Here is a 17770-nt window from a genome sequence, read left to right on the forward strand (position 1 = left end):
CAGGTGAATGTGTCCCTCCCGGGGTGCGGGGACAGCACCTGGTGGCTGGGCGTGGAGAGAGTGGGGTTGGACTCAGAGTAGAGAGGGGCGCAGGGGTCCTAAGAAGATCTTTTTTAAGTCACTAGGGGGTTTGGACTTGAGTTCAAGGACGGGGGAACCATCACAGGGTTCACGCTGTAGATCAAGGCTGTCAGATCAGATCTGGGGGTTTAAAAGTCAGGCCCAGGCTCCTGTGGAGTGTGCTTAGGGTAGGGAGCTGTGCAGAGAGGAGGCAGACCACTCAGGCAGCTCTTGAAATATCTGAATCAGACATGTTGCTGAGCTGAATTGAGCTAGGAGTGGAATGAATTCTGTAAAGTGAGCATATTTGAGAGATGGCCAGGAGGAAGAGTGGACAGACCTGGGTGGCAGGTGGGATGGGGAGAGGTGAGGGACAGGTCTGTATAGAGGCAGGAAGGGGAAGCAGGTGAAAGCAATCTACCAAAAATCTGTTTCCTGGGCTTCCCTGGTGGTGCAGTGGTTGAGAGTCCGCCTGCTGATGCAGGGGACACGGGTTCGTGCCCCGGTCCGGGAAGATCCCACGTGCCGTGGAGCGGCTGGGCCCGTGAGCCGTGGCCGCTGAGCCTGCGCATCTGGAGCCTGTACTCTGCGACGGGAGAGGCCACAACAGTGAGAGACCCACTTACCGCAAAAAAAAAAAAAAAAAAAAAAATCTGTTTCCTGAGAAAAAGTGTTTGAGAAGACTCTCAGTCTTTTCAGGTTGTAAATACTCTAGTTTGCTGCTTGAATGTAGCCTTCAAAGACAGCTTTGTGATTAAACTCAAGTAATTTACCCCCCAACATTAAAAAGAAAAAAGAGTATTTGTTAGGAGAAACAGCAACACACATTTTCTGCGCTGTCCCTGCTTCGCAAGGAAGGCATCTGGGGTCTGTTGTGGTTGGCGCTGGACGTCAGGAGAAACTAAGGGAGAAGCTTACTTGATTCAAGACCCAATTAGATGTCACAGTACGTCCTGGGTTAGCTCCATGGGGAAGGCGGTATGTTGCCTTCCCGTCTGTGAATTGCCCCTGACCGTCTCCGTTGAGCAGGCAGGCATGTGTTTTCTGTGCTCTGCTCTCCTGTGTCCACAGGCAGGGAAACAAGCCCTGCAAAGGTGCTTGCTCTCCGCTCGGCTTCTTCCTACAGGAAGGAGCCTTTCCATCAGCATCTCCTTGCTCCTCGGGAGCGAGGGGTGCCCCTGGGTGGCTTTTGTCTGGTTCTCCCCTCCTCACAGCTCCCCGACCCTCTCTTTTTCTAACCCAGCACTGCAGGACAGGTGTTTGATGTGAAATACAAAAAGGGAATTGGACCTAGCTGTCTTTTCATGTATTTCCCTTTGGTGCTGATGAGTGAGATCTGCTGTTTCCTGTTTAAAACAGTGTGGGATGTGTTCGGAGCGCTGGCTGCAGCCCTGGATCCGTATCCTTAGTTCAGTTTTCTCTTTAGTCCCCAAGTGTCTGTGTACACCCTGTTTGCGGAAAGTCAGAACTTCCCAAACTGTGGCCTCTCCCACAGGGGAGGGCAAGTTGTTGGGATTCCCATTTGGGAACAGGAAAACTGGCGCCCACGGAAGGGGCTCAGCCCAGCTCCTCCTGCGGCCTGTGCGGTGGGTGGGTCGGGAGGAGGCTGGACTCCACGCTGCTGGCGGCAGGGGTGCTTCCAGGCCAGTTGAAGGACAGCCAGGGAGCCTTTGGATTGCTGAGGCTGTACGTGCTGCCATCAGTGCTTTTCTTCCTCCGAAAGCAGGGATGAAGGTTTTCCAGCTCCAGCCCCTGTGTGGGCAGCTTTCCAGCTGTGTCTGTCCTGGTGAGGGCTGGGGCGTGGTGCCGAGGAGGGGCACCCCGAGTGGACTGCTCCAGGGGAAGGGCTCCAAGTCCCCTGGCAGGTGATGACAGAGCATCAGGGTCTGCGCGCTGAGAAGGAGGCCATTCTGCCTGAGAGCCAGCTGCTAGAGAGGCAGCAAAGAACCATCTGGGGTTCCCACTGGCTGCCCTGTTTGGGTCCTCCTGGCAGGTCTCTATGACCCAGGTCACGGTGGGCTAGAGACTGGTCTGCCTGTGACCTGGGAGAGGGTTACCGCAGGTTCTCAGTCAGGGCAGTCTCGGTTTGCTCCCACCCCTCCTTCCCCCTCCTCTCCCCTCCCCTCCTCCCCTCCTCCCCCTCCCCTCCTCCCCCTCCCCTCCTCCCCCTCCCCTCCTCCCCCTCCCCTCCTCCCCCTCCCCTCCTCCCCCTCCTCTCCCCTCCTCCCCCCTCTCCCTTCCTCCCCCCATCCTCCTCCTCTCCTTCCCCTCTTCTTCCCTCCTCTTCCCTCCTCTTCCCTCTCCTCTCCCCTCCTCCTCTCCTCTCCCCTCACCTCCCCTCCTCCCCCCTTTCCCCTCCTCTCCCCTCTCCCCTCCTCTCCCCTCTCCCCTCTCCCCTCCTCCCCCCCTCCCCTCCTCCCCCTCCTCTCCCCTCCTCCCCCTCCTCTACCCTCCTCCCTCTCCTCTCCCCTCCTCCCTCTCCTCTTCCTTCCTCTCCCCTCCCTTCCTTCCCCTCCTCTCCCTTCCTCCTCTGTCCTCCTCCCCTCCTCCCCTCCCCTCCCCTCCCCTCCCCTCCCCTCTTCCCCTCCCCTCCTCCCCTCCCCTCCTCCCCTCCCCTCTTCCCCTCCCCTCCGCTCTTCCCCTCCCCTCCCCTCCTCTCCTCCCCTCCCCTCCTCTCCTCCTCCACTCATCCCCTCCTCCCCTCCTCCCCTCCTCCCCTCCTCCCCTCCTCCCCTCCTCCCCTCCCCTCCTCCCCTCCCCTCCTCCCCCTCCTCCTCCCCCTCCTCCTCCCCCTCCTCCTCCCCTCCCTTCCCATCCCATCCCCTCCCCCTCCCCTCTCCTCCCCCTCTCCTCCCCTTCCCTCCCCTCCCCCTCCACCTGTCCTCCCTCCTTTAACCATTGTGCCCCTTCCTGGGGAGCTGGGCATGGGTGTGAACCAGTCTTGGTCCCAGGCTCCCTCCCTGTCGGCCTCATTCTCATCCCCATGGTGGAAACCATTCCCCCCACCATGGACCTTGCTCTGCAGAGCTGTGGGTGTGCGTGACCTTCCCGGGCAAGTCCAGGCTCAGTCCGCCCTCCCAGCCAGTTTCAGGCAGTGCTCTCCCAGTCAGCTGGGCACGAGGACCTCTGGCAGGAGCTCTTTGGGGGCGTGTAGAGTAATCGTGCCTGTCTGTACTGCGTGTTCTCCTGGAGAGGTGGTGTTCCTTTTTTTAAGCTTTGTGTAGAGTTGTGATTAATACAGCCTTCCATTAAAACTCCATTGAGCCCGTTGTGCAGTCACAGCCCGGGCGCCGCTTCTGTCCACCTGGTAGCACCTGCCCGTTAGGCACCTGGGCCCCTCCGACCAGGCTGCTCCTGCCAGCGCTGACGGCGGCCTCTGTCCCCGAGCACGCGCCCAAGCCCGCTCAGCTCCCCTTCACACTGTCACCTTGCACCTGCTCACCCACACTCACGCCCTCACTCACTGATTCACACACTCACCCACACTCACAGCCTCTGTTTTTGGGGGTATGTTTTACTGGGGTAAAATGTACATAACATAAAACGACCATTTTAGCGATTTCTAAGTGTGCAGTTCATTGGCATTAAGTACATGCACATTGTTGTGTGACCATCACCACCCCCCATCTCCAGAGCTTTCTCGTTTTCCCACCTGAAGCTCTGTCCCAGTGAAACACTGACTCTGCATCCTCCCTGCCCGGTCTGGCACCCACCGTTCTGCTTTCTGTCTCTGCGGATTTGGCTGTTCGCCTCACCTCACCAAGTAGAATCACACAGCCTTTGTGCCTTTGTGTCTGGCTTGTTTCACTCAGCGCACATTCTTACATCAGTTCTCTCTTGCACACGCACATGCACACATACACACTCCCTTGCCTGTTACTCCTGTGCCCCTACCATTTCTGGACCTTGAATAACCCAAGTTCTTAGACTGTGCAGTGTCCTGGGTTTCTTGAACTCCCAGGAGTAGGTTTTGACCTTAGCACTTAGGCCCGTCTTTCTCTCTCTGAGCTCCTCCCTGTGGGCTGGAGGTTTCTGATGCCAGCACTTCAGCAGCTTTCTGATGCCAGCACCCGCCCCTGCACACCTCTCCCTCCTTCCCTCCCTCCCTCATGTGTTCGTTGGGGGCCTTGCCTGGCCTTCCCCCCACCAGTGGGGGAGCCGGGGGCAGCGGTGTGCAGACCGAATGATGCACAGGTGGTACGGGTTTGCTGAGTCCTGGGGCCCTGCAGCGGCCCCTGGGCTGGAGGACAGCCTGCGTTTCAGTGGCCCTGCCTCTTTGTGGACTCGCTTGAGCTGAGGATGAATATCCTCCTTTACATAATCGGCAGTTTCTCTGGGCAGGGTCTCTTTCTGCCTCGCTCACAGGGAAGTGTGTCCTCCTGCTGGCGCTTGCTTCCCGCCACCCAGTGTCGTTCAGCCTCGCTGGGTTTAGGATTAAGGCATTTTAGGGGTTGGAGGGATGCTTGTGGACGTCAGGACCAGTGGTTTCCAGTTGGGGGCATGTGGTAGAGAGGTTGGGGTCCGGGCAGGCTGAGCCAGAGCCTGGAGACCTCTCCCCTGCTCCCTTTTATGTGGATGTGGCTGTGGAGGATTTCTTCTGGAGAGCAGAGTGGCCTCACTGATGAAACGTCCAGTCTGTACTCTCGGCCATTTGGAAATGTAGGGGATGGGCTCCTTTTTGTCTTCGTGACCCACATTGCAGGGGGGAGGGTGCTGCTGGCACCCTCCTGCTGGGAGGGGTGAGGGGAGCAGGGCGGCCATGTGGAGACGGTAGGCAAATAAAGAGTTGTCCCACCTGAAATGCCCGTAGTGCGCCCCCATTAAACATCACAGGCCTGCCCTTTAGGTTCCAGTTGGGGGAACTGAGGCTGGGAGAAGTTAAGTGAGGTGTCCAGAGGCAAGGAGCAAATTCGTAGCAGACCTGGAATCAGAATCCACAGAACCTTCCGTCTCCTTTCAAGTCTTTTTATTTTCTTCAAGAAAATCACCACCCTCCCCCATCTTTTTTTCTGATGCTCTCAATCTCTCTATTTCTCTCTTTCTTGCTCCTCCCTTTTATCCTTTAATGAGCCTCAAAAGCCCTTATAGCTGATAAATTGTTGACGGAGCTGTATATACTGTGATAAGACAACTGCTCAGTTTGGAGAGTGAGATTGGAGTCGTCCCTGGGTATCCTCGGGGGATTGGTTCCCGGACACCCCGTGCTTGCCAGCCTCCGTGATGCTCAGGCCCCACGCATGACTGGTGGAGTGCAGCCCGCCCTTGTGTCTGTGGCTTCAACCGACGGCGGGGGTGAAATCCTTGGATACAGAGGGCCAGCTGTGTAAGTGAGAAGTAACACATGGGAAGGATCTGCGCCTCTAAAAGGTCCCAAAATTCCCTTCAGAAAACAAAAGTTTAGGGATTCCCTGGCGGTCCAGTGGTTAGGACTTTCATGGCAGTGCTTTCACTGCCATGGCCTGGGTTTGATCCCTGGTCGGGGGACTAGGTAAGATCTTGCAAGCTGTGTGGCACGTCCAAAAAAAAAAAAAAAAAAAGTTCACCTCACCATCATCTAACTCACCTCTTTTTCCCACTAAAATCAGCCTTGTAGTTAAGATTTTAAAAAGGATTTGTTCTTAACTTTACTTTTCTGTTTTACTTATTGGCAGTGTCACAAGATTAGTGTATATAGACTAACTGTAGAAAAGTTTAAACATGAAAAAGTAGACAGTGATCTAATGGGTCCCCAGTGTCCAACATCAAGCTTCAGTGATTATGATTCATGCCGTTTCGATCATTCATATTTCGGTACGTATCTCTAAAAGGTGGGATTGTCCTTTATCATAACTGCACTACCGCCAAACTCCACATAATTTCTTAATATCAGATATTCCACCAGTGTTCACATCTCTGCATGTGATATTTTAAATCACAGCAGTGACTTATGTCAGCTGTAGGGTTTTGTGGACTGGACGTGTTGCCTCACTGTTTGTGCTGTGGTTTCTCTGAGAAACCACGTATGTTCAGTGGGCCAGCGTTTGTCCCGTGGGCACCGTGGGTTTGAAGCGTTTGGATGACAACTTGTCTGTTGTTGCTGTGAATCGGTGCCAGTGTGAGCGTGTAATCGTATCGGGGTGCCGTAAATAAATAATAACTAACTGGCACTTACCTGCTACTGGTACTCTCCTGCCCTCTCTTCTTATTGCTCAGGGGCTGTGCCCTCTCTATTGGCAGGTGGCTGCTGAGCTCTGAAATGTCCCAATTGAGATGCGCTGTAAGTGTAAAATGTGCTAGATTTCAAAGGCTTGGTGTGGAAAAAAAAAAAAAAAAAGGGAAGTATCTCATTAATACTGTTATGTTGATTACATCTTGAAATGATAATTCAGATGTATTTAGATTAAATAAAATATTAATATTTAATTTCATCTATTTTAATTGGGATGAATTCACACAACATAAAAGTCACCACTTTAATCATTTTAAAGTGTACAAGTCAGTGGTTTTTTAATATATTCACAGTGTTGTGCAACCATCACCTCTGTCTAATTCCAGAACATTTTCCTCACTCTAAGGAGAAACGTGTACCCGTGGAGCAGTCGCTCCTCGCTTTGCCCTGCCCCCAGTAACCGCTAATTTATTTTTTCTGTATAGATGTGCCTGTTATGGGTGTATTTTCGTGTTTTAGTGTGTCAATACTTCATTTCTTTTTATGCCTGAATAATATTCCATTATATGGATAGACCACTTTTTGTTGATCCATTCATGACTTGATGGACGTTTGGGTTGTTGCCACTTTTTTGGCTGTTCTGAATAATTCTGCTGTGAACATTTGTGGACAGTTTTCGTGTAGACATGTGTTCTCTTGGGGATATACCTAGCAGTAGAATTACTGGGTCATATGGTAACCGTTTAGCGTTTTGAGGAGCTGCCAAATTGTTTTCCACAGCGACTGCACCATTTTACATTCTCATCAACTGGGTCTGAGGGTTCCAGTTTCTCCACATCCTTGCAGTACTTGTTATTTTCCTTTTGTTTGTTTGTTTGTTTTTATAGCCATCCTAGTGTTGTGAAGTGGTACCTTCTCATTTTGATTTGCATTTCTCTAATGACTAATGATGCTGAGCATCTTTCATGTGCTTTTGGCCATTTGTGTATCTTCTTTGGGGAAATGTCTATTCAAACCCTTTGCCTAACCTGTTTCTTTTTACTTAATTTAATGTAACTGCTAGAGAATTGAAAATTCCCATATCTGACTGACATTATGTTTCTGTTGGGTAGCACTGCTTTGGGAGATTTTGAAATTGGTGAGGGGTAGAAAGAAAACTGTCATGAATACTTCATATTCTTCCCTTCATTCTTAACGTCATTCACTGGTCACGAAAGTTAAATTCTTCTTTTTGAGGTTCATCTCCCAGAGCATTAACAGGAATGTCATTACAAAGAAGTTATCCAGGCACCGGATTGCCGGTGGGTTGACAAGAGCTAGATTGTTTGAGGGTCATCTTTATTAAGGCTTAAGATGAACCCACATCTTCAAAGCAGGTTGGTTATTTTAATGAGCCAAACAAACACAGCAATAAAAGTCACCTTCTCTTTTTTATAATGTGATGAGCCTCACACTTCCGGTGAGCTTTTCAAAAGTGAGCATTTTAACAGATTTAGTCATTTGTGTCTTATTGAGCTTTTCCGAACATGATAATCTATTGTAGATTTATTGCTTTGGAAATTTACTATGATATGTTGAGGTTATTTTCTTAGGAATCTAATGGAGAAATAGTTTGATCCAAATACACTTGTTTCCTGCCTGGAATAGAATGGTTATAATACATTTGTTTGCGGGTGATTCATTCCGAGGTCTTCTGAGCTTAGCGTCCAGTTAAACTCTGGTGGCACTTCCTTGTATGCTGCTGAGCGTTCCCAGGGGACGGGTCACACGCACCAGGAAGTACAGCTCCCCCAGAGTCACTCTGCACCAAAATGTGAAAGTCAACTGGGTTGTTTAGAGTACAATATGTAATTCATTTAAAAATAATTTTGTTTAATGCAGGTGTTTTTTTCCTTTATATTGAACCCCCCCAAAAAGCTAGAAGCGTTCTTCTAGTTTTCCTGAAAATGATTTAAGATTTTCAGTAAATATAAAACTGCATATATAAAGATTTTGCTGGCATTTTATGGTTCTTTTCTCATTTACTTACGTGGAGACTGTATTTTTCCATGCATTCATAAGTAGGTGGGGGAAGATAACTAAAATGTATTTTGTTTGGAAGAATAAAGTCACATGGGAGACAAATATCTTCAGATGTTTCAAATTGCAGCAATTCCTAAGCCCTCAGGCAGTTGCAAACTCTAATAAGGATTTTTTTGGGTGGGGCTGAGGGGAATGAGTGAGAAGGGGACAAGTAAGATTGCCATAATTGTAGAAATGATTTGCCCAGGAGAGATCGCTTTCGAGCTTATCAGTGTGTAATTGTTTAAGTGCTCCCTTTATTCTTCTGTTCTGTTTCAGCACTGTTGTTCAGAGGGAAGGTGGTTTTGATACCCATGCAAAGTGGAAATTGAAGTGTACAATTCAGTTGTGTTAAATATATTGAGGGCTTCCCTGGTGGCGCAGTGGTTGAGAATCCGCCTGCCGATGCAGGGGACACGAGTTCGTGTCCCGGTCCGGGAAGATCCCACATGCCGCGGAGTGGCTGGGCCCGTGAGCCATGGCCGCTGAGCCTGCGCGTCCGGAGCCTGTGCTCCGCAACGGGAGAGGCCACAACAGTGAGAGGCCTGCGTACTGCAACAACAACAAAAAATATATATATATATATGTATTCATATTGTTGTGCTGCAAATGTCTGGAACTTTTTCGTCTTGCAACACTGAGACTCTACGCCCTTTAAATCCTAGTCCATCCCCTCAACCTACCCCTCCCCCTTCCTCCCCTCCTCCACCCTTGGCAGCCACCTTTCTGCTTCATGTTTTCATGATTCCGTCTGCTTTAGACACTGCTTGTGAGTAGAATCATACAGTACTTGCCCATCTGTGACTGGCTTAGCATGGTGTCCTCAAGGTTCACCAGTGTTGTAGCATGTGACATTCTTTCTTTTTAAAGGCTGTGTTCTATTCCATTGTACGTAGATGCCACATTTTCTTTATCCATTCATCCATTGAGGGACACCTGGGTTGCTTCGATTCTTGACTAGTGTGAATAGTGCTGCTGTAAACATGGGTGCAGATATCTCTTCAAGATCCTGCTTTGTGTTCTTTCAAATATATACCCCAAAGTGGGACCGCTGTGTCTTAGGGCGACCTTTTGCCTTTTTAATTGAATGTGTGCATACCTTTTCTGAGAGTAGCAGGACCTGCGAGCTGTGTGAATCTGATTCTCCGCTGGCCCACGCAAAATACCCATAAACACTCTGCTTGATGATCTCTCCCTGAGAGATTAACTGTACAGATAGTATCACTGTGACTTCTTTCCTGTTGTGCCAGGAAATTTTCCACATGTTCAGACCTCCTGAAATAAACACCAGAATCATTTGGCCAGATTTCACTGCTAGGCACGCACCCTAGAAACACCTTCCTCCAGAAAGCTCCATCCAGGACAAAAAGTGAGGGCCAGACGGAGAGGTCCAAGAGGAAACAGAGGCACAGAAGGGTGAAGGCAGCGTGGTTGTCATTGTCCTCCTTTACCCAGGAATGAGACAGCAGCCTGTCTCCAAGTTACGGCCAGCAGGTTGACAAAACCTTGTTGATTATGACACAGTAAGAAACTTCCATGTTATGGCCCAGTACGCACCTCTGTGTATACGTCCAGAGAACATCACTTACTGCGTGACGCGTGTTGGTATTTAACGTTCTGGTCCCCTCTTCTTCAGGTGCTTGTTTGCTTTTGCACCGGGTACAGTCACAGGATCGTTGTCCTGCTGGGGTTCACATCCCGCTTTGGCAAGTACGCAGTAAGGAAGAGTTCCGTGTCTGGGGCAGGCCTGCTGGGCTCGGGCTTGGGCTCTGCCTGTTTGCTCTTGAGAAGGCCACGTGACCTTGAGTCTCTAAAGCGAGCTGTGCCTCAGTTTCCTGTCCCCTACAGTGGGATCATATTGTGCCCCTCACACAGCTGGTGTGAAGAGTCATGGGGCCATGGATGTGGGGCGCCTAGAGCGGCACCTGGTCCCAGGTGGTGACTCCGTGCCCACCGGCTCTGCTGCTTAACACCTAACCCCACAGTCACTTTTCTTACTTTTTACTGTTTTTCACTGTTATCCTGAGGCCTGTGTTGCTTCTTCCTCCTCTGTTGTCAGCATTCCCAGCTTTGTGTAACTAACTGGGGGTGACCTCTCCATCCTTTGAGCTTGCAGGGTCTGGGTAGCAGGAAGAACGTCAGAAATTAAAATGGATCAGGAAGCTTCGCAGGTGGAGTGGTCGCTGAATCCCCATTTCTTTTCCCCATCAGCCAGGCTGAAATTCAGTTTGGCTTCTGACTGAGACAGGGCCGTACCTGGGCTCCCCCAGAGAAAGGCCGGAGTTGCTGCTTCAGCCGGCACGGAGCTGCGACAGGGCTGGGGAGCCGACCGCCCCTTGCTTGGGTTGCAGGCTGGTGCTGGGACACTGATGCTGCGCCTCCCCAGGCTGCAGAGGGCTCACAGCCCAGGGTGGGAGAGGGGCTGCTCCCCCCCCACCACTTTCTTCCACAGGTGCATCTTGTCAGGGCTCTTCTGAGTTGTCAGGTTGCTAGCGTTTCATTATGTGATTATCTTCCTTGCAGGCAGTTTTAGTGAATAACATCACCACAAGTGAGAGGCTCATCAGAACCTTGCAAGGTGAGTTCTACTCCCCCCAGACATCAGGCCTGTTAGGAAAAGGCCACCTTTCCTCTGTCCTTTTCTAGGATCTCTCAGTGAAATCTCATGATGCGTGGTATCACAAGTAATTGGGTAATCTTTACTCTTTTTGCCTATGTTTCTTTAAAGAGCTTTTCCTTTTATAAGTTTACTGAATACATTGCAAGCTGTTATATAGAGAATTCAGATTCTCATTTTGTGAGACATTAAGAAGTATATGTGTGTGTGATGTTTTATGTATATGTATATATGGTATATGTATGCTCTCTTTTCGTCACCCTGAAATTAGATTTCCTTCATGAAATTTATATAAAAATTATCCAGCCTAGTTTAATTCCATTTCCTAGCTACTCTTATTCAGTTTGGCAGCCGAGGTTTTTCTTTGGGCCCTTCTGAAGCTGCCGGGGGAGGCAGATATGGGGTGAAGCCCCTCTGTGAGGTGTGACCGGAGGGGTCACAGGGTCCAGTGCAGCCTTAGAACCTGATGAAAGGAGCACTGGAGCCTCTGATCCCTGACCTGACCCTAGTCTCACCTTTGCCCCTAGTTAAACTCCGTCAGTGCCCTCAGCCTCAGTTTCCACCTCTAAGGTGGGAAGGTGAGTCTAGAACTGGGCTGTCAAGGATTGTAGCCAGAAGCTCCTTGTGGCCAGTGAACATTTGAAATGTGGCTCATGGGGTAGAAGAACTGGATTTTTAATTTTTGTTTAATTTTTGGCAATTTAAATTTAAAACTGATACTTGACTCAGTTATTGGGAAACTTAAGAATCTTTGGGACAACTTGGGTATACCAATATCCTTTTTAACTGTAAATTTTATGAAATCTAAATTCAGAGGAAGAATTCCCAATTCCTATTTAACATCTGAATTGAGATGTGCTATAACTGTAAAATACACACCAGGTTTCAAAGACTTAGTATGAAAAAATATATATTAAATGTCTCATTCATAATTTTTTACATTAATTCTATGTTGCCATGGTAATATTTTGGATCTGTTGAGTTAAATGAAATATATTATTAAAATTAATTTCACCTGGTTTTATTTACTTTTTAAAAATGTGGTTGCTAGTAAATTTTAAGTGACCTGTGTGGCTTATAATATTATAGTTCTGTTTGGCAGTGCTGGTCTAGAATTCTGGCTCCAGATCAGCTTCTAAGAATATTAATAGGGGAAACTCAGAGTTTCACTAAGTTTAAATGGGTTGCTTGACTGCCGGGGGCTTCTCAGAGCTGATAATCTGCTGGTCAGTCCTCAAGTAGGGCACAACAGCCTGCAACCTTTGCTGTACTTAGTATTTTTATACAGCTTTAATCAGGTGTAATTGACATACAGTAAACTACACATATTTAAATTGCACGGTGTGACATAAGTTTTGACGTAAACGTACAGTTGAAGAAATCACCACAAAATCAACACAGTGAACAGATCCATCACCCCAAGAAGTTTCTTTGTGCCCCTTGGTAATCCTCCCTAGGCCCCTCTGATCTGCTTTCCCTCTCTCTAGATGAGTTTGTAATTTTTATAATTTTGTATACATGGAATCAGACGGCATATACCCTTTTTCGTCTGGCTTCTTTCATGCGGCATAATTATTTTGAAATTCATCCCTTCTGTTATGGCTGCCATAGTTCATTCCTTTATATTTGCTGAGTAGTATTCCAGAGCCCCATGCTTGGTTTGATTATAGAATTTTTTAAAAAATTAGATCTGTTGACGTATAATTTACACATGATAAAGTTTACCCATTTGCAGTGTACCTTTCTGTGTGTTTTGACACATGCACCGTCCCCTGGATACCAGAGTCAAGACACAGCTCATGTCCGTCACTCCAGGAAGCCCCACCCACACCTGCCCTCACTTTAGCCTCAGGCACCCAGCGACCAGTTGCCCACCCCTGTAGTTTTGTCTTTTCGAGCATGGCATATAAATAAGTGCTTTTGAGATGGATCCCTGTTGCTTTGTGTATCAGCAGTTCATTGAATCCTTCACTTTTATTTAATTTGATTCCCCCCCCTCCTGCCCCCCCAGAGAGCCTTGTAGGTCTAGGGTTGTGAGGACAGACCTTGGGGAAACTCAGGTGTCTGTCCGGGGCTGTGTTTCAGGCCCTTGTTTCTGCCCTCAGCCCGTTCTGGTGTGCCCTTTGTGGCAGCTTTTCCTTCTGCCCCCCAGCTTGGCTCTTGGTCAGTGAGCTGCTGCTTTTTTTCTACAGAGCTTTTCGGAGCCAAGTCATCAGGGCAGCAGTGATGCGGCTGATGGATTTCCTCAAAGAAAGCTGTTGTTTCCCAAATAGGAGGGTCAGCTGACTAAGTGCACATGGGGCCTCAGAGAATAACTGGGCTGTGACCAAATGACAGGATGCTGGCAGGTAGCCTGGTAGCTGAGAACAGGGGCTGCAGTAGGAGTGGCTGCTTATCTGACTGGATTTCGAAATTAGTGTTTCACAGATCAAGGGATACGTCTTCTGGGGGCAAGAGACACAGTGGCATGTGTGCCCTTGTGGGACAGTTCAGGGTTTATGATGTCTAGGAGAGAAATAGGTGGATAGAACCTCCTGGTGCATTGTAAGGGTTGCAGGTCAAAAAGGAGATTTAGGAGAGATGGTGTGAAAAGGAATCAAGGTGCTGTTTCCCGTAGGATCGCACATCTTCTGGGCCGCTTCCAGGGCTGGGGTGGGGAGGTTCCTGGGGAGGGGCCATACTCTCATCCTTTCCTCTTTCCCCTCCTTATTCTGTTGGCGCCACGGCCCATTGTGTTCCCATGGTGGGTTTTGGTGTGTCTGCTGTTGTCAGGATGGCCATGCCGGTGCCCTGTGTGATTTCGTGTCCTCCTCTCGGTTTAGACCAGTTAAAGGCCCTGCAGAAGAATTACGGCAGGCTGCAGCAGGATGTCCTTCAGTTTCAGAAGAACCAGACCAACCTGGAGAGGAAGTTCTCTTACGACCTGTAAGTGTGTCCACATCAAGTGTGTGCTGCTCAGGGGGCTGGCGTGTTTTAAGCGGAGGGCGGTGGATGGGATGTAACATAGTCTCCACTGGCCTCTTCTGTTATAGAGCATATAGGTCTCTGAGGAAAAGGTTCAGTCCCTTCTAGGAGTCATGTCCTTTAGACATAATGCATTTTATTTTTTAAGTGTCAGCAGTGCTTCGGAACGCCCTGGAGAGGGGTTAGCCAGTGGGCTCCTCGTACAAGAGGGCAGTTCTCCTTAGCAAGAAATGGCTTAACTCAATATACCTTAAAATATGTAACTGAGAACTCTATAAAGTGCAGGTGTGCTGGTTAAATCAATGATCTAAAGCCTTTAAAAATGTGTTCCAAAAGTGCTCAGAAGTGACCTAAATCAAACTCATAGACTAAAAGGAGTTTGGTATAATATTAATATAATTTATCATTGGGTGTGGGCATTGTGGGCATTTTGTTTTCTTGAGACTTTTAAGTGTCTTTCCAAATTTTTGCAGTGAGAATGGAGTACTTTTATTTTTTTTAGCTTTATTGAAATATGATTGACAAATAATCATTGCATGTATTTAAGTCCTAAAAACATGATGTTTTGATATACCTATACATTGTGAAATGATACCCCCAATCAAGCTAGTTAACCATCCATAGTCTCCCATCTTTACCTTTTTCTGTGTCTATGGTGAGAACACTTGAGATCCACTCTCTTAGCAAATTGCAAGTATAAAACACATTATTATTAACTGTAGTCACCATGCTGTACATTAGATCTCTAGCGTATGGTTAGGACAATCTGTTTTAAGCTGATGACTTCAGTCACATACAAAAACTCTACACTTTACATATCAGAGTCCTTCTGTGGTCAAAACAAAACGATAAACTTTTAAAAAGTTTGGCTAAACACATTAGTAAGATAGTAAAAACCAGTTTAGAGGGTAGCGAATAAAGTTGTAGTCTATGTATTTTTCTCCCGTTTTCTTCATAGCAACAGTATAACTTAAGCACAGGAACTTTGGGATTCTGAGACAACTAGCTCCCCTAACTCCACCCTCTTTTTTCTTTGACTTACTTCTATTTAGTCCATGCCCAAGTTCATACAGAGTTTTTACATAATTGCAGTTGCCAATAAATTTTTAAATCATTTTTTTACTTTCTTGCATTATGTGTATGTAAAAATCCATTTTGTTTCAAAATATTAAATACTCCATAATGTGGAGGTACCAAATTCAATTCACCATTTCCCAGTTGGATATTTAGGTTATATCTAAGTTTTGGTTATTATACATTGGCCTGACATCAATACATATAACTTTTAAAAGTTATTATTTTGGATTATTTCCTTCTAAAAAAGACTGGATTGCAGGTTTAGTGTGTCAGTTGGTATAAATCGCCAAATTACCTTCTGAAAGGATCTTAGCCATCTGGTCAACAGCAGTGTAGGTGACCTCACACCCACTCATAAGGATTCTGATGTCCTTCCACTCACCATAATATCTTTCTGATCACTTTAAAACTAAATACTACTAAAACCAGGAAGCCTCAAATACATAAATATGCAAAGGACATGTGCAAACAATGCAAAGGAAATGTCATTAGAAAACACGCATATATGGAACCTTCTTCAGCTAGGCCAGTGGCTCTCAGTGGGTGGCAGTTTTGCTACCAGGAGACCTTGGGCAATGTCCCAAGACATTTTTGGTTGTCAGAACTCAGAGGAGGTGTTACTGGCATATCGTGGGTAGAGGACAAGGGATGCTGCTTCCTGCAAAGCACAGGGCTGCTCCCACAACAGAGTGTTTATCTGGCCCAGGGCACCAACAGTGCTGAGTTGAGAAACCCTGAGTTAGGCTGGTAGTCACTGGAAAGCATTCAGACCAAAGTGAAGTGCTCGAGTCTTCTTATTCATCCTTGAAAGATACCCTAACACACATATTTCCCTTCCATTGATTGAAATACAAGAAGCCGTTAATGGCCTCACTTGATAAATGCTGACCCAGAAGATTTTGACCTAGCTGGAAATCGGCCAGGGCCCAGTGACAAGGAGGGCAGCTCTGCTCCCATGTAGGAGTGTTCAGACAGGCAGTGAGTAGAATACTCAAACCTGGTGGCCATGCATGCAGGATGCACTCTTTCTCTCAGGAAGTTGATAGGTAAATTGAAAAAGCTGACTGACTGCATCTATTTTACTAGTTGTGCCCCAAACCTTGTACCAGATATAGGATGCTTCCCATCCTATATCTAATGTGTATAAAATGTTGAAAGCTAGAATGAGTTAGGTTTTCTTAACTTTCTCTGGTTGTAGACCCTTTTTGAGAATTTGATGAAAGGTGTAGACTCCTTGTTAGCAATTTTATAAAGGGATATATACACAAAGTTGCATGTTCAATTTGAGGAACCGCTGAAGCATACCTGCATGCCCTCTTCATTATGTTTCCTTAGGCTCCTCTTGGTTGCGACAGTTTCTCAAGCTTTACTTACTTTTTATGGTTTGGATTATTTTTTATTAGTTTTGAGGAGTACTGGTCAGGTATTTTGTAGAATGTCCTTCAGTTGGGCTTTATCAGATGTTTTTCTCATGGTGAGACTGGGACAACACATTTTTGAGAGGAAGGTCACAGAGGTAAAGTGCCATTATCATGGCTTCACATCAAGGGTACGTGCTATCAGGATGACTTATCACTGTTGATCACCTGATGGAGGTAATGTTTATCAGCTTTTTACACTATAAAGTTACCCTGTTTTTTTCTCCCTTTGTGCTATAATCTTTGGAAGAAATTGACTCTGCTTAGGCTACACTTAAAGATTGGGAGGCTATGCTCCGCTTCCCTAAGGAGGGAGTGTCTACACAGATTATTTGGAATTTTTCTGCACAGGAGATTTGACTTATCTTCTTATCTATCTGTCTAATTATTTATATCAGTATGGATTCATGAATATTTTGGGTTATAATCTAATACTATCTTATTTATTTTTTCTTTTGCTTACATTTTTTTCTAGCTTTTGCCATTGGGAACTCTTTCAGTTGATTCCTTTATCCAATTGACATATCCCTGATAGTGTCAGTTTGGTCCCCCACCTCTTTTAAAATTACTTTTTATTTTTATTTTTTTTTAGTTTGCGGTACACGGGCCTCTCACTGCTGTGGCCTCTCCGGTTGCGGAGCACAGGCTCCGGACGCGTAGGCTCAGTGGCCACGGCTCACGGGCCCAGCCGCTCCGCAGCATGTGGGACCTTCCCGGACCGGGGCTCGAATCCATGTCCCCTACATCGGCAGGCAGACTCTCAACCACTGCGCCACCAGAGAAGCCCTAAAATTACTTTTTTATACTCTGGCACCAAAAGATGCTCCAGACTAATTTTCATATATTTCCTGTCCCAGTCCTAGAATCAACCAGTCAACCACTTCTCCAAGGAGCCCTTGTTCTTTTTATTGGAGAATGGTATTAGAAACCAAGATCTGGGTACTAGGTGTGTTTGTTGCTACTAGGGTGTCATTGCTGCTAGGCTCTCTCAGATGACAGAGCAAAGAGATATATGTGTGTGTGTACTAACTTGTGTCATACATAGATACTGATAAATATTTCTATATGTATTCATCTGTATCTAAATTAAACTAAACATGAATTTGTACTGCTGTCCCCAACTCTAATCCATTTACATTAACATAATAGTATGTAATTGGTTATGTTCTCAACCTGGGATGCTATTCAATTATTTTACAAATGTTTTGTGACTCAAACATTTTTTAAAATTTATTTTCTTTTACTTTTTTGGCTGCATTGGTTTAGTTGCAGCATGCGGGATCTTTGTTGAGGCATGTGGGATCTTTCATTGCAGTGTGGGCTCTTTGTTATGGTGTGCAGGCTTCTCTCTAGTTGTGGCATGTGGATTTTCTCTCTCTAGTTGTGGCGTGCGGGCTCCAGGGTGCGTGGGCTCTGTGGTTTGTG

The 17770-nt window shown here is 47.1% G+C and overlaps 1 protein-coding gene across 5 annotated transcripts in view; it reads left to right on the forward strand.

Annotated features, from left to right (window-relative positions):
* GOLM1 (golgi membrane protein 1) overlaps positions 1 to 17770 on the forward strand; it is a 61670-nt gene that overhangs the window by 25723 nt on the left and 18177 nt on the right. For all 5 annotated transcript variants that reach the window (XM_067041221.1, XM_067041222.1, XM_059072443.2 and 2 more), the window contains exons 4-5: positions 10793 to 10847; positions 13709 to 13811. In XM_067041221.1, the coding sequence (XP_066897322.1) occupies positions 10793 to 10847; positions 13709 to 13811 (158 nt within the window). The remainder of the gene's footprint in view (positions 1 to 10792; positions 10848 to 13708; positions 13812 to 17770) is intronic.

This window comes from Kogia breviceps, chromosome 8 (assembly GCF_026419965.1).
Source record: "Kogia breviceps isolate mKogBre1 chromosome 8, mKogBre1 haplotype 1, whole genome shotgun sequence".
Classification (NCBI taxonomy): domain Eukaryota; kingdom Metazoa; phylum Chordata; class Mammalia; order Artiodactyla; family Physeteridae; genus Kogia; species Kogia breviceps.